The sequence below is a fragment of the Triturus cristatus genome, chromosome 9 (genome assembly GCF_964204655.1).
Source record: "Triturus cristatus chromosome 9, aTriCri1.1, whole genome shotgun sequence".
Taxonomy (NCBI): Eukaryota; Metazoa; Chordata; class Amphibia; order Caudata; family Salamandridae; genus Triturus; species Triturus cristatus.
In genome coordinates this window covers 993370867-993387193 of record NC_140592.1, presented here as the reverse complement: position 1 = coordinate 993387193, position 16327 = coordinate 993370867, and the positions used below count along the sequence as shown (strand labels likewise).

General features: G+C 43.5%; 1 protein-coding gene across 5 annotated transcripts in view; it reads right to left on the bottom strand.

The window, feature by feature from the left end:
- The window catches only part of STON2 (stonin 2), a 668352-nt gene that overhangs the window by 363218 nt on the left and 288807 nt on the right, over positions 1–16327 (bottom strand). For all 5 annotated transcript variants that reach the window (XM_085626602.1, XM_085626605.1, XM_085626603.1 and 2 more), the window contains one exon: positions 10122–10388. In XM_085626602.1, coding sequence (XP_085482728.1) covers positions 10122–10388 — 267 coding nt within the window. The remainder of the gene's footprint in view (positions 1–10121; positions 10389–16327) is intronic.

Here is a 16327-nt window from a genome sequence, read left to right as displayed (position 1 = left end):
ATGGAGCAATAAATATGCTCGAAAAGCGTCCCAGTTGGGTGATAGGTTGGGCGACCGTACACGGCAAGAAGGAAGCTGGGCTATGGGCAGAGGGTACGCTTACAAGAACCGGAGAGTCTTCTTGTGTGGAAATGCCATGCAAGCGAGGTGGGGCCTAGTTTTAAGGCATGGGAAAAGTGGCCAATTGCCCAGGGTCCCCATCTTCTAAACGGACACCGGTGAGATGTTTAGGACATTCAGAAGTCCTGTCTTAAGTCTGTGCATAAAAAAAAAGATTCTACTTTTAATTTAACAGAGACTTTGTGTGCATTACTGGCTTGCCAACTGTTAGCCCTTACACTCTCAAGCTGTTGGTGACAATGAATCAAAAGGAGAATTTCTGTGATTATTCTCTCCTTATTTCTCTTTACGCCTTCTACCTTACCCTCTATTCGTAGCTCTTCCTCTCTAACTCATCAATCTACCCATCTCTATCTAAATGTTTTGCTTTCTATCTTACTCTTTCTCTGCCTCACTCCTTGATGTAGCCACTCTTCTCTCTAGATTTCCTCCTCCCTAACTCTAAATCTCTGTACCTACCTCACTCTAAAACCTCACCTATCACTCTACCTCTCTTTTGCTACCTACCTCACCTCCTACCACTTCTCAGTATCTTCTCTTCTGAATACATCACCTTTCTTTTTACCCTATGTCTCTCTGTACTCAGCTTTCTACCCTACCTCTACCTCTACCTCCCTTCTCTCTGTACTTCACCTGTTTTTCTAAACTGTTCTCCTTATCCCTGTCTAATGCCCCCTCCCATTTCTCTTACTCAGTAGAGTCAGAGGTAATAATGCAAAAAGAGAAGTACATGCACATAAAGTGGAGAAGAGGGACACGACAGAGGAAGCGAAAAAAGGAGAAAGTTATCATATTGCACTTGATAGAATCCTCAGAGCAGTGCTTTGCATTGTTGCATTAAGAACAGCAGTAGTAAGAGAGCATTTGTGATTACGCATATCTGGCAACTAAAGCTACAATTTCAAGCGATATGTGCATATGACCTATGTTAATATTAAGCGATAGTCCACTACCCATCCATCATATTGCCTGCATATCGTTTCCACAGTGGGAGAAAAGGGCTAATTAGACACTGATCCATATAAAATATTATTGTTGCAGTTAAAGAATGCTTGCTTCTAGTACTACGGGGTGGCAACGCTTCAGTTTTCAGCTTTTTTAGTGTGCCTATGTTTCTGAAAGGTAGGGTATAATTCAATTTTATTTGGCATTATGAGGGTTTGAACTTCCTGAAAATGAGTTACAAATTCAAAGTTGTTCAAAACAGGGGACCCCACAATATATCTTACCCGGCTCACAAAAAATCCTAAAAATGTTCCGGAAGTGAACGAGTTTAAAAATAAAAGTAAGAGACCGTATCTGAGAAACAGAAGAGAAAAGAAGCAACAGCATTAAGCATAAGATGATTAGGGTGGGTTCGGCAGAGCCCTACTTACAAAGGGCAATATAAGGAAATGAGAAAAAAACAGAAAGAGGTGAAAGCTTCTCGCACAAAAGTGTGGAACAACCAGAAAGGGAAACAACAATGGAAATAAGGAGCGAACAGACAATTAGAGAATGTTAAGGTTAAAGAATGGAAAGGGTTACGTAAGTAAACGAGAGACAGCGAGAAACTAGATAGGGCAGAGATACACTGGCGGAGGCAGAAACCGGAAAGGAACAAAAGCACAGAAGAGTAAAGAAAAGAGGGGGGAGAGTGGTGGAGATGGGTGATGCACTGTTGAGTGGGGAGCCACTCCACCCTTACTCTTCCAAGAGCATCCTTTCTTGTGGAAAGCGATGAAGAGCTACTTCATACACTTTGTTGCTGTGGAGATTCACCACTTGTCATGTACAAGAGAAACCATTCCCAGACTTCTCACTTCACGCGGAGCCACACAGAAAGACGGCTGCATACCTCAGGGAAGGTGTCTGCAAGGAAAATGTGTGCCGTACCAACTATTTGGACACAGGACACGACCATCCTCGGTGCCACGGTGCCTATTGCACACTTGATAGTTGCACCCTTGTTCAAAGTCAGTGACAACCTGAATGAAAACACGTTTCTACGGTGTTATCCTTACTAAGCCGTTACAGCAAACAAATGATGGATGGAATGCTGACAATGCAAACATTCTCCCCCAGTCAAAAGATCTGGGTTCAATCCATTGTTCTTTTGCCCACTACACCACCCCAGTTTGAACCCAGCCATATGCAAATCAATCTTTACCCTGTATACATGGGAACAGTCCAGACTGAACTGCCAGGCCGGGTCCTCCCTGGACCAGAAACAAGCATCCTGGGACCGGTTTTAGGGTATGTCACCCTTCTTCAGCCGGGCTAGCTTCAATCCAGTGGCACAGTGAGCAAGGGACCCATATCTGGGTATAAGCATCCCACTTAGGGCGAAAAGTGTTACAGCAAACAAATGATGGACAGAATGCGGACAATGCAAAAATTCTCCCCCAGTCAAAAGCTCTGTGTTAAATCCATTGTTCTTTTGCCCACTACGCCACCCCAGTTTGGACCCAGCCATATGTCACCCTTCTTCAGCCAGCTAGCTTGAATCCAGTGGCACAGTGAGCAAGGGACGCACGTCTGGGCATACCCATCCCACTATGTGTAGGAAAGTGTCCCTTCATGCACATAAACAATCCTAAAAAGCAATTTTGTAACTTTCATGTGTGCTGCTTCATGCAGCACATATAAAAGTAACAAAATGGCATTAAAAAAAAAGGTTTGTTTATGTACAGGAAGATACACCTTCCTGTACATAAACAAACCATGGCATATTGCTTTTTCCATGAGTGCTGCACAAGGGAGGGTTGGGGGCCCCCTCTTTTGAGGCGTACTTTCCCGCAGCCCAACTCCAATGGGTGTCGAGATGGACTGCAGGTCGAGCGCTTGGCGAAACAATCACACATACAGGGCCAATTTCTATCCCTACTGTACACCGCATGCTGCTGCCCAAGGCGGAACCAATACAGGAGTGCCCCCGCCAGGTGACAGTAGCACGCACTTGTCTGAACCAGGTACACAGAATGAGATGTGCAGCCCCCATGTACTCCCCCATTCTGCCATTGGTGGGATTTCCCAGAGGCAGTGCTCACTACACAGAGCAGGCACTGCGAGCGTGGACGGAACACTCAGTTACGGAGGTGGGCTTCCTCTATGTGCATGGACAATTACAGACATTTGCAGAACTTGTGACGGATACTGACCTGCCCAGGGGGCAATTCCTGGTGCATAGGCAATTACTAGAGGACTGTCATCGAATGTGGCACACAATAGATGCAGAACCACCCACACACCCGGTGATACATGCAGTACTACAACTTGGCCCCGGGTGACATTTAGTGACCTGGATATATAAAGCGGTACGAGCACTGAATCCAAACACCCTTCGTGAGAAATGGGAGGCTGAAATTCAGAGACCGCTCCATGACAAAGAATGGGAGCGAGTGCTGGAGTTCCCAAGAAAAGTGTCCCGCAATTACCGATTCAAAAACATACAATTGTACATATTACATCGGGCCTACTTGACTCCCGCGAAGCTACAACACTACTATCCCGACACGTCCTTCATCTGCCTCAGATGCCAGGAACCCAATGTGTCCTTCCTCCACATGTTTTTGGACTACTCAATAATAGTGCGAAATTTTGGTCCATTATAAATAAACCTTTTTTTAACGGTAAAAGTCACACTGAGCTTGAATGCGGCATCCAAGAGGATGTCTGGTATGCTCATTTTAAACAGGTATATGATGGAGATGGTTTAAGGGCGGGGCCCTTACTTAATCTTGACAATTATACGTTGACCTTCACAGAAACAGAGGTGACAAATGCTATTTTACAAATGACAAGTAATAAGGCGCCGGGAACCGATGGAGTCCCGGCTGACCTTTTCAAATCAGATATCAAACTCTGGTCTAAAATTCTTTTTAATGTCTTCATAAATGCATGCCAAAAGGGCCTCCCATCAACATGGGCGAAATCGGTCATCGTCCCTATTTTTAAAAAGGGGGATAGAGGCGACCCGAGCTGCTATCGACCAATTTCTCTTATAGACTCCTCAGTGAAAGTCCTGGGGAGAGTTGTTCTTGCCCAACTTAACGGTTGGCTAGAGGAATCTGGAAAACTCTCTATGGTCCAGTATGGATTTAGGAAAGGGATGGGCACCATAGACCAATGTTTAAACCTACAACTTTTAATTGGTAAATACACGGTGGCCAAAAAAGGAACCCTGTTGGTTGCCTTTATGGACCTGTCCTCGGCCTTTGACCGTGTAAATAGATCAAAACTATGGCCTATGCTCCTAGATCTTGGTGTTGATAAAGAGATTGTCTATTTTTTAGTGGACCTACATAGAGAGTTAATAGCTACAGTTCGTTATGACCAAAAGGGAAATTGTACCAAAGATATACCCATATCTTATGGGGTTAGGCAGGGGTGCATCCTGGCACCTCTCCTTTTTACTTTATATATAAACGATCTGGACACTACCCTTGTCGCCTCATGTAAAGATATCCCCCGTGCGGGGAAATATTTAGTCCCTGCCCTCTTATATGCTGACGATGCTGCCTTAATCGCCAGAACCGGAGTGGGCCTTCAGCTACTGTTAAATTCTTTCGCTGATTTTATGAAGGATTTGGACCTATCTGTTAATTTTGTTAAATCTCATGTCATGGTCATTGGCCCTAAATCTGCCAAATCCAAAACCTTTTCATGTGGGGGGCATCAATTGTCGAGAGTCTCTTCTTTTCCTTATCTGGGCGTCCTCTTTGATGATCGAGATTCCGGGGTAACCCAGATACAGGCAAAAAAGATTGTGTTTTCAAGAGCTACAGTAGGAGTCCTGGGCTTTGCAAGAAAACTGGGAGCCAGACCACTGAAGGCCCTTATCCAAGTTTACAAGGCTAAGTGTCTCTCCATAGCCTTGTATGGAGCTGAGGTCTGGGGCATTAATAATGCTAAAAGCATTCAGACTGTCGAGGATAGATTTTTAAAAAATCTCCTCTCAGTACCAATTTGTACGGCCAATTATATCGTCCACCAGGAACTAGGAATTGGTTATCTTGAAGACAGCATTGCCCTGGCCCCGATCCTGAAATGGATTAGCATCTGGCTTAACCCGGATTTACACTTGAACCACACCATTTTGAGAGATTGTCTCTCGCTCGATCATGGTTCGTACATACCCTGGTTGAAATACATTCGGACCCTGGCCAAAAACCTCGGGAGACCAGAGCTGTATCTTTCTCCCGAGACCTTGGTAAAAGGCGACATCAACTGGTGTAAAGAAAGTTATAGTTGCATATCCTCTTTGGCAAGGGAAGAGAAGGAGCTGGTTAAGGGTTCCGTTAGGAGCCACCAGCTCTGTAAAACAACATCTCTCATGGAACCTTATCTGGGATATGTAACAAATCCAAATCATCGTTTTCTTTTAACCAGATTTAGATTGAATCAACTATACTCATTGATCGGAGCTAAGAAAGATTGGAAAAGGGTGCTGGACCCTGGCCCTTGTTCCTGTGACAATTTCTCCCCCCAGGACATTATACACCTTTTTTTCTTCTGTGAGCACTTTATTGACATCAGGAAACGTTTCTTAATCCCAATTTTAAAAGATAAAGGCTTTGTTCAAGTGAGACCTGCTTTTTTGTATCTACAGCTTTTAAATAATGTCTGGGAAACCTTCAATATTGCAAGTTTTTTAACTGTGGTAATTCGTACCTTGAAGAAATGAACTGTACCCTTTTTAATGTTGGCATCATATTATTAATGAAATTCCTGTTTTTAATATGTATTTATTGTAGTATGCTTTTATGGTTTGCACTAAAACCGAATAAAGACTTTATGACTGACTGACTCCCGCGAAGCTACAACACTACTATCCCGACACGTCCTTCATCTGCCTCAGATGCCAGGAACCCAATGTGTCCTTCCTCCACATGTTTTTGGACTACTCAATGCTCCAAGCCTACTGGACCAAAGTACACACCACTCTCCTCACTGTTACAGGACTCAGACATTCATACATGGGAGGCATGCACGTTGGGCATAACCAAACGCTGAAAACACCAAAAGGTAGAGACACGGTTTGCGTCCCTAGTACTCCTTCTAGCTAAAAGCAGCATAGCAATGCACTGGAGAGCACCTGAGGGACCGCCGGTAGCAGCCTGGAGGGGGGTGGTCAGCAAGTGGGGGGTCGCAGAAGAGGAGGCACTTCGATCAAAAGAAATCAGGACACAGTGTACCCCAGTTATACTTACCTCAGTTGAAGAGTTTAGTTCCACACCGAAAAGACAGCAAACGTTATGCCACAGCACCAGCACAGCAGATACAAGCTAAGATGTCGGCACATACCGCAGGCACTGTCCCAAGTACTCATGTCTTAAATCGGTCTGTACTCTCACAACGACTAGTGTTTAGATAACTAAAATATATCTTGTTATCGATGTAACAGTTTACAGAGTGTCATGATGTAAACCTGCATGCTGTGTACTTTACAATTAAATAAAATGGATGTATTGGGCAGATTTAAAAAAATGCCAATAAAAAGATTTTACAAGAAAAAAACAAATCAGGAAAGTAATTACAATGCTATAAACACACACTTTTATATGTTTCTCTTTCACTTACCCTCTGTGGTACATGAACACCACTCCCTCTCGCCTGGAGCACTGAAGCAGGAAACTGAAAGCTGAAACCTGTGCATTAATGCTCGTGTCAGCTTTTGGCTTCATGCTTTTTTCACTTCATCTTCTCCCAACTTGTCACAGGGGGTGAGGTCAGTGATTTTCTTGACCCCACACCACCCTGTGAGAAGATGGGATGTCAGGATGACTGACAATTAACCCTGGGTACAGTCACACTCCCTAAAGTGTTGTGTGTTGTGAAATCTGTATTTGAGTTTGATGATAAGTCTTGCTGCCAAGTTCTGGATGGTTTGTAGAATTCAGGTGAGTTGCTTGGTGACATTCAAAAGACCCACAATTGATGGAAGGAATGCTGAACAAATCAAAACATTCACCCCCAGTCAAGAGATCTGGGTTAAATCCATCATTCTTTTGCTCACCATGCCACCCCAGTTTAGACCTGGCCATATACAAATCAGTCTTGACCCTGTGCCTCATGGGAGCAGTCCAGCCCGAACTGCCAAGCCAGGTCCTCCCTGGACCGGAAACAAGCATCCTAGGACCGGTTTCAGGGTTTCACCCCTCTTCAGCCAGGATAGCTTGATTCCAGTGGCACAGTGAGCCCAGGACTCATGCCTGGGTATACCTAGCACACTTAGGGCGAGAAAGCAAAAGACACACAATTGATGGACGGAATGCAGAACAAATCAAAACATTCACCCCCAGGCAAGAGATCTGGGTTAAATCCATCATTCTTTTGTTCACCATGCCACCCCAGTTTAGACCTGGCTATATGCAAATCAGTCTTGACCCTGTGCCTCATGGGAACAGTCCAGCCCGAACTGCCAAGCCAGGTCCTCTCTGGACCAGAAACAAGCATCCTAGGACTGGTTTCGGGGTTTCATCCCTCTTCAGCCAGGATAGCTTGATTCCAGTGGCACAGTGAGCCCAGGACCCACGTCTGGGCATAACTGGCGCACTTAGGGAGAGAAAGCAAAAGACACACAATTGACATCCAGCACAGAGGGGGTTCTGGTAGCTCAACTTGCTGATGACTAGGGCGTGAGTGATGGTTTTTTGGGTGTTGTTTGGGAGCTATTTGAAGATCTTTCTCAGTACCTTGTGTAAAAGCAGGATTCAGGAATGGCATTTACTTGTGCAGTCTTGTTCAGTTTGCTGTTGATGAACCTTCTTAGGTTCTGAGTGGGTGCTTGGTGTTGGTATGAGTTCTGCCAGCCACCAATTGGAGTCCCATGATAAAGTGTTCTTGCTGAAGATCACTACTTCTGTCTTGTCGATGTTGAGCTTGAGCCAGTTGACTTTCATCCGGTTAGCTAAAGCGTTCATACAAGCGGTGCACTTGTTTCTTGTGTTGGGGGATTTGTCCAAAAGGGAATGTATTAGTTGCATGTCATTGGCATGCGAGAGGATGTTGATGTCGTGTGTCTAGATGACGTTGACCAGAAGGATAATGTATGGTTAAAGAGCGATGAACCTTGAGGGACTTCGCTGATCAGTTTGTGAACTTCCGAAGAGTAAGGTGCTAGTCTGGCAGCTTGTGTTCTATCCATTAAGAAAGAGCAGATCCAGCCGAGTGCATGTCCTTGGATGCCAATCTTGTGCGGGTGTTTGATGAGGCTGGGGTGTAAGACTGTCTTATGCTACAGGGAGTTCCAGTATAATGAAGACCGTTGTGTCTCTTCTGTCAAGGATCATGGGGATGCCGTCAGGTGGTGGCAAAGAATGCTGTTTCTGTACTGTGCTTGGGCCTGAATTCAGACTGCATGGCGTCGAGGAGCTGGTGGTTTCTGAGGTGGTCGGTGAAGCATCAGTTGATTGAGTTTCTCTGCGACCTTGGCTGAGTATGGTAGGAGGGAGATAAGTCTATAGTTGGATAGCGTGGCAGTGTCAGACAAATGTTTCTTGATGATAGGCAGGACCAGCATTTCAGCATATTTCCCAGTTGTTTTCCAGTCTCAGAAAGGTGAGTTACACCTAATAAGTAATGACTGGATGAGGACAAGGAACGTCTCGCAAAGGTGGGTTACACCTCATAAGTAATGAATGGGATAGGACAAAGGAAGTTGAGGCACTAATGCAATATTGTGAAGATAAAAAGTAATGGTAGCAATTACTTTGCTAAGGCCTAAAATTAGGTTATATTTAAATACCACAATATGCCAAAAAGTGAATAGATATTCACAAGCAGAAATCCATCACTCCTCTTTTAGTAACTCAGTATGATTTGGTCACAAAATCAAATGTGGTACTAATCTTTTAATGTGTGGTACTAAAAATTTCAATAGTATTGTTTACAAAGTAGACCTATTAGCAATTATCAGATATTCCCTCTTCCAACGTACGAAAAATTGAATTTAAAAATCAAGTTGTTGATTTGTAACTTATTTACAGCAAAAAGTTAGAAAATTTGAATTTGGAATCGTGTGTTTTTGCGAAATATTTACTTTCTGTTGAAAATTGAGGCTTTTGTATCTTCTGGTGGTTACATTGAAGCTTTGGGCCCTCTCATTATGGGTTACGTTGTAATTCTGATGAAGGTAGATACATGAGTTTTCCCCTATATCAGATTTACAAGTTGCGCATTTAAATCCCTCTGCTGTTTTTCTTTCCCAGGAATATATTTAGAAAGTGCATGCAAAAAAGGCCCTATTATGAGAAAAACTGCCAGAATTCCTGAGATTATTCACAATTTATGAGTCAAAAACGTGTAATTGCCCAGCAATCCTTCCTCCATGAAATACAACTCCTTATTATATTGGTACTTCCAGGTGGAGGATAACCGATGTGGTTCCTCCGCACACCTCTAATAATGAGGGCTTAGTAACTACTATGACATATTATTTAACAGTCCGACTTGTCACGTGGAAAACACTTGATAGCAATTTGGGATCATAACACAGGTTAACAGTTGTGCATCTGCTACAACAAACTGAATGGTCCCTTAAACTCAATGTTGCCCATACTGACCAATGAAGTATGAAAGGCTTTTTAATTGTACCAGGAATCGACCCAGTTATGTGCTGATTAGACACCGGGCACTATTTAAGGCGGGCATCCAGTGTAGGGATGAAATAATTCTCTTTACCCAGTCTGCATCTCTACAATCACCTATAACAGGCATTCTAGAAAACTACTTTACTTGATGATGTCAGCTTGAGTTTTGAGATATATTGTGGCATCATTAAATGGATTGCCCCTTTAAAGACTCTGACCCCACTGGCCTATGTGATGGGACAGATGCAAAACATTGGATTTTTGCAGCCCCTAGTCCATAGTGAACTTCTTGGGAGCTAATGGTTGGAAGATCTTCCTTGGGCGGGGTGGGGAAAAGAGCTGTACGGACGAAATAGAAATGTGGCTAGCAGTCTGAGTGTAGAATTTCTACTTCCCCACAAACAATGTCTGACAAAAATGGCTTCTCACCAGTTTGGCCTTTGGTTTGAGATGGGCTGCTCCATGGTGCCTCTTCAAACTGCACCCAAGTGCTCATGGTGGAAGGAAGGTCTGATTTCAGAGGGTCCATAATTGGAGGGGTTCCTGAAGAGCCAGCTCGAGCTTGGTCCATGGAACTGCCGAGATCCATATAGGCGGTGTTCTCGAAGGGTCCCTCATCCTGAGCTGGGTTATTTTCAGAAGAGCTCACGGAGGATGAAAAAGATCTCTCAAGGGCTTTCTCGCCAATGCCTGGAGCTGTGAATGAATAAAGACATTTAGAAGACCACTTTGTGAAGCAATCAGATACAGGCAAGCACCTAACTGATTATCAATTAAGAAGGCGCAATAAATGCACAATGGTGATAGGAACACTGAAATGGACATAAATCACAGGCTGATTTAGGACCCAATCAACATTTTATTTATTATTTATTAATTTTAGAGGCATTAGGGTTCTTTACAATTCATTACATAGAGAACAAAGAAGAGCAATTTCCATTAATTGTCAAGTCAGTAGGGCTTAAGCTCTTAGGAGCAAATACAATGTGGAGGTAAATACAAGATGGACAACCATAGATTTGGAAATGGACTGGGAAGAGGGAGCTTGTACGTCTTCTAGGAGTATCTTTTGCGAGTAATACTCCTTGAAAAAGTGAAAATGCTTGTGTTTCCAGAATGAGCAAACTCAGAGGAAGTCATTCCTACAGTGGAGGATACACTCTGGATCTTGTTTCCACTCTTGTGTTACTTTTCACAATGTATAATTTTGAGCCAATTCATGCCTCTGTTCTCAGATCCCGTACGCAGAGCATGGTGAATGAAGTCACACTGAGTGTGAACGATGCCTTTATCTGTTCAGTCGAATGCTTTAAGTAACCTGGAAACATTGGGCTACCAGACTTACCTCTTTGGAGCATTTTAAACATTACAGTAAATTCTTGGGATGTGTGTCTGTAACACAACACCCATCTTGTTAATTTCTAAAATGAACTTCATTGAAATCCAATTCCTCCAGCAGCCTTTTCCTGCTGGTGCAGTTTTGAAATAATCACCAGCTGCCTATAACTAGTAAAATAAACCTTTTAGTTGGACTTATCTGTCCTAAGGTACCATCTGGACTCCCTCTTCTCCAACATGGGGATCAAGAGGCATCTCTTCTCCAATCACTGTACCTATGTTACCTTGGGTATTTCCCCAAACTCCCAAGACAAACAACAGACCAGATTGGACTGGGGGACTTAGGAAGGCAGTCTCAGAAACCGCTGTCATCATGTTTCCTCTGGTCTTCCCCTATGAGGTATCCCTTTGCAGAGCCTCATTAAAGAAAACTGCAGGAGCACTGTGGCGATGTGAACTGTATAGTCCATGGAAACAATACAAAGTAAAATGCCTTTTGATATTTGTTTTTGCCTTGGCCAGCTCCTTAGTTCCCTACTATAGCCTGAGAGCCAACGAAGCAGCCTCTACCGGCCATTAAAGGCCAGCTCCCATTAACAAGGGAGCAGGCCTTTAATGGCCGGTAGAGCCCGCTAACGAAAGCTCTAAGGCTATTAGAACATTCCGCCCCTAGAGGGCAGAATGTTCTAATTTGTAAAACAAAGGCCTCAAGGAGCCCAAGTGGATTGGAATTCCCTCAGGATCCGTGAGGCCTTTTGATCACAGCAACAGCTGTGAACAGATATTGGAATGTTGGAGCTCCGGGCTTCTACCAGCCATAGAAGCCTGGAGCACTTCATTGTTTTCAATGGAGCTCCCAACATTCCAATTTTCTCATTTTTATTAGCTCCCTCTCACTCTATTCTATACTCCTCCTTCTTCCAATTATTCAATGCCTCTTCTGACCACTCAGATTCCTAGGGCAAGTCAATCAATATTCACAGAAATGTTGTGTTAACCGTTCATGTAACTGGAAAGCGAATCTAATGAAATTTGAAACTGTTTGGCTTCACTACATCAATAACTTTTAAATAAGCAACACAGAATTTTGGAAGTGATGTTACACACTTAAAGATATAAACTTACATTATGAAAATGAATAACTAATGAAATTAAAATTGTATTGATATGTTCAAGAAGAAATATTTAATTGCTCTTTAATTCAAAAAGTGCTTTTATGTTTTTCTTTTCTGGACTCTCCACCAATATGTAATACTTATTGTTACAGTGGTTCATGAAATGTCATGAGTGATGTAATATGTGAGGTCATAAGCAGTGCATGGTGGGGTTATAGTTAGCTCTGTAAAACATAAGCTTGCAAATTTTTTAGATTTCTAAATGCTTGTTTTTACCTTATTATATTACCTACTGGCAGTCGCCAGTAGGTAGTTCTAGTTAGGACCTATTTTCCATAGGAAATCCGCAACATTCTATTTGGAATAACGTTGGCGCCGATTGACGAATCTTCGCCAAATTTTCCAAACTTTTGGCCAGCTCCGGTCCGCTCCTATCCTGAAAATTTCACTGTGATTCGTCAAGCGGGGGCCGCGAAAAAATCGGGGTCCCAAAACGCATTTTCCCATAGGACCTGTTGGCGCAGCTACAGCCCGAACTGCTGAACGGAATTACACCAAATTTGGCAAAGAGATAGTCCTCAGTTCAGACTCGTGCCTTTTGTTTAAATGGTGTAAATCCGTTCAGTAGTTCCTGAGAAAATTAGAGTTAAAAAGATAGATATATCTGGGCGGAGCCTTACCACACATCTCATCGTGAGATCTGATTGGCTGTCAGTACTTCATCCAAGAAGTGTTAGCAGCCATCTTGGGACCAATATACATGATAGCACCTCATTAAAAAGCACTGCAGTTAATAGAAGGTTTTAAGACTTTAGTTACATAGGAATTGTGGTGTGTTCTAAGGTGATTTTACCATGTGAAAAAGCCTTCTGATGTGATATCATGAATCATGTTTGAGAGAAAACTATTTTCTCATGCTTTTCCCACAGAGGTTTGGAAGGTGATCTATAAGCTAAACTGAGAGCATATTTTCAGTAAATTCACATTATCTTTCTCAGTCATGTGAGAATGAAGTCTGACATTCTCAGTAAAACATGTACATCCAACAAGGGCAGAGACTGTCAGTTGATTTCTTTGTGTTCTACTGCAGCTTCCCAGAGTGTTCTAAAGAACAACTAGAGCTCTAACAGTCCTACTTATGACAAACGTATTGCACACCTGAAGCCATCTTGATTGGAATAAAGTGGTAACTCTTAAAACATTTAATTTAAAAAGGAACAAAATGAGGGGGTTCATTTTGCCATAGAAAGTATGATTAGTGCTGCAGAAAGAAAAATTAGGGCACATTTTGACTTCTAAAATCCTCGTCTATTTGATTAAAAAATTCTGACATGCAGACTGAAACATGCACTTTCAATACCAGCAGCAGACTTCCCTGGTGCGCAGTAGCTTTACTACAGTGATCTAATGAGCAACTAGAGTGCTAACATTCAGAATTTATGGCAAATGTGTGACACATCTGAATGCCTTCTTGATGGAACCAAAGTAAAAAACTGAAAGTATTTCCTACTGAGGAGACTGCAGTAAATGAGGAAATTAGGAAATTTCATAACAAATAAATCTCCCAAGATGGCCACCAGAGACAAAAGAGCCCAAATGCAGCACAAATATCACCCAGATGTAGCCCTCATGTAGCCCAATGACAGAAGTGTGCACTTATTTTTTGTGTATTTGCAGTTTTATATAGTTCAGACTTGTCAGGGATTGGAGTTCTTTACATGAGCATTGGTTACATCACACAAGATCAAATTCATTTTGGTTGTAGACATGGGGAGATTAAGTGATTTGACCAGAATCACAGAATGTTGAGCTGAAGCAGAAACTCCAACCTGGTTCCCCAGTTGCAAAGTCTGCAGATCTGGAAGTAACACCACATCCTCTCCCCTAGGTGCAACATTTAATCAAGTGGTCAACTGGATAAAAAAACATAAAGATTACAAATAATTTAAAAGTTCTTTGTCGCTATTTGAAAACTCAGAAAATATGTCCTCATTTTAGTTTTTTAGAGCACTAACCATAATTTTGATGCAAATAAGACCCTCTCATATATGTAATTTCTAAAGGAAATGCTCTAGGTATTACAGTTTTGATTACATCAAGATGACGTCAGACGTTACACACTTTTGTAATAAATATAGAATGTTAGCAATCTAGTTGTTCATTGGGATACTGTTGAGAGGCAGAGGCCAGGGGCACGGACTCTGAAAATTGAAGGCAGGTAGGAGAGTGCAGAGGCAACAATTTGACCACACTGGGCAAGCAGGAAGGGCAGTGGCAGCACAACAGACTATGGAGGGCAGTGGAAAGGGGGGCAGGGGCAACAAACCCACAGGACTGGCAAGAGAGGCTGTGGCAATATAATAGACCATTGTGGGCAGAAGAAAGAGGCAGTGGTAGTACAACCATACATGCCAACAGACCCGTTACACCCAGGAAACATCCAATGTTTTTAAGCTCAAATGGGCTTTATTTGCTCTGTCTCCTGTCTACAATCTCCTCTTTTTCAATGTAACTCAAAGGGGAAAATCAATACCCCAGTTTTTTTTCAAAATCTCCCTCTTACCAAGTTCAAAATGTTCGCAAGTATGGTACATTGGATCATGGTAGGCAGGATGAATTGGGGTAGGGACATGGACTTGGATAACAGAGGACAGCACAGAAGACCATGCATGGCAAGCGGGAGGGTTAGTGGCAGCACAATGGCTATGATGGGCAAGAAGGAGGGTGCAGTGGCATGCACAAAGGACCATGGAGGATAGAAGGGAGGGTCAGGACCTGGGCACAGACAAGATAGTTCAGGGGAAGGGGCCTCACAACAGACTGCGCGGGGCAGGCAGGAGGAGCAGTTGCAGCACAACAGACCAGGGAGGGCAGGTGAGTGTGGCAGTAAAATGGACCATGGAGGACAGGAGGAAGGGGATAGGGGCATGGCATGTGGACAGGCAGGGTGGAGGTGGCAGGGACAGGTCACAGTCATCTGACAATGCTACGCAGGTGGGAGGGGAGTGGCAGCTCAACAGAACACTCAGAGTAGATAGGAGTGGCAGGTCCATGGAACATGGTGGGCAAAAAGGATGGAGCAGGGGCATGCACAAAGACATCGGAGGGCAGGGGGAAGGAGAATAGGGGCAGCAAGCTAAGCACAGAGGCTAAGCAGGAGGTCAATGATGGGCCATAGAATTGGGCAATGGAGGGCAGGAGGAGTGGACTGGTACATCATGCTAAATGGAGGGCAGTGGCAGCACATCAGACCATGCATAGCAGGAGGGAGGAGGCTAGTCCATGGATTCAGACAACAGAGGATAGGGAGGAGGTGGATGTGGCAGCAAGCTAACTGTTCAGAGAAGGTGGGTATTAGGAACTTTATTGTTTTTAAAATGTGTGTCTGTGCGAACTACTTAAAATATGAACAAGTACGCAGCATAATCTCACCTTTATTCAGGAAGAAGAGGACGTTTGTGACTGTGACTCCGGGCTCACTTGGCAGAAACACCCCCTGACCCTCCACCCCCCATCGCAAAATGTAATGCCCGTGAAAAGTGTAGGTGGACGCAGTGTTATATAGAACATAGTCCTGAGAGCACGATCGAAAATGAAAACTAGATATAGTATATGGTATAAACTATGCACCACAAAGTGTGATATAAGATGAACCGGGGCGTGAAATATAATATGCAATACATTGTGCGCAATGACAGATTCATTGGAGAGTGCGAGATAGCACAGGCACTAGCGCGTGCTATGCGATATGCGTCTGGAGTGTAATATGCACAGGGCAGTGTTGTGTAACCTAACTAGTCTCTAAAGTTGTAATATAAAATATGTGCTGGGGAGTGTAACGTTGCATATGCACTGTGACAAAGATATGGATCCCAGATTGTAATATGTATGGCATAGCGCTGTGCGTTATAACATAGGCATCGAGGAAGGCACGTTAGATGGGGCAATATAACCCGTGCGAAGGCAAGTGTGGCATGACATATTCACGGGGTGGTGTTACAGTGCACATGGGCTAGAGAGTGTCATAGCATACGCACTAGCTAGTAGAATACAACACAGAGGTGTGTGGCACTCGGCGGGCACTGGTGGGTGTAACACAGCATTGGCTCAGCCAGGACCATGCTGTGAATCTCAAGTGAGGTTCGTCTCCTTTCCAGAGAGTAAAATAAAAAGTATTACACC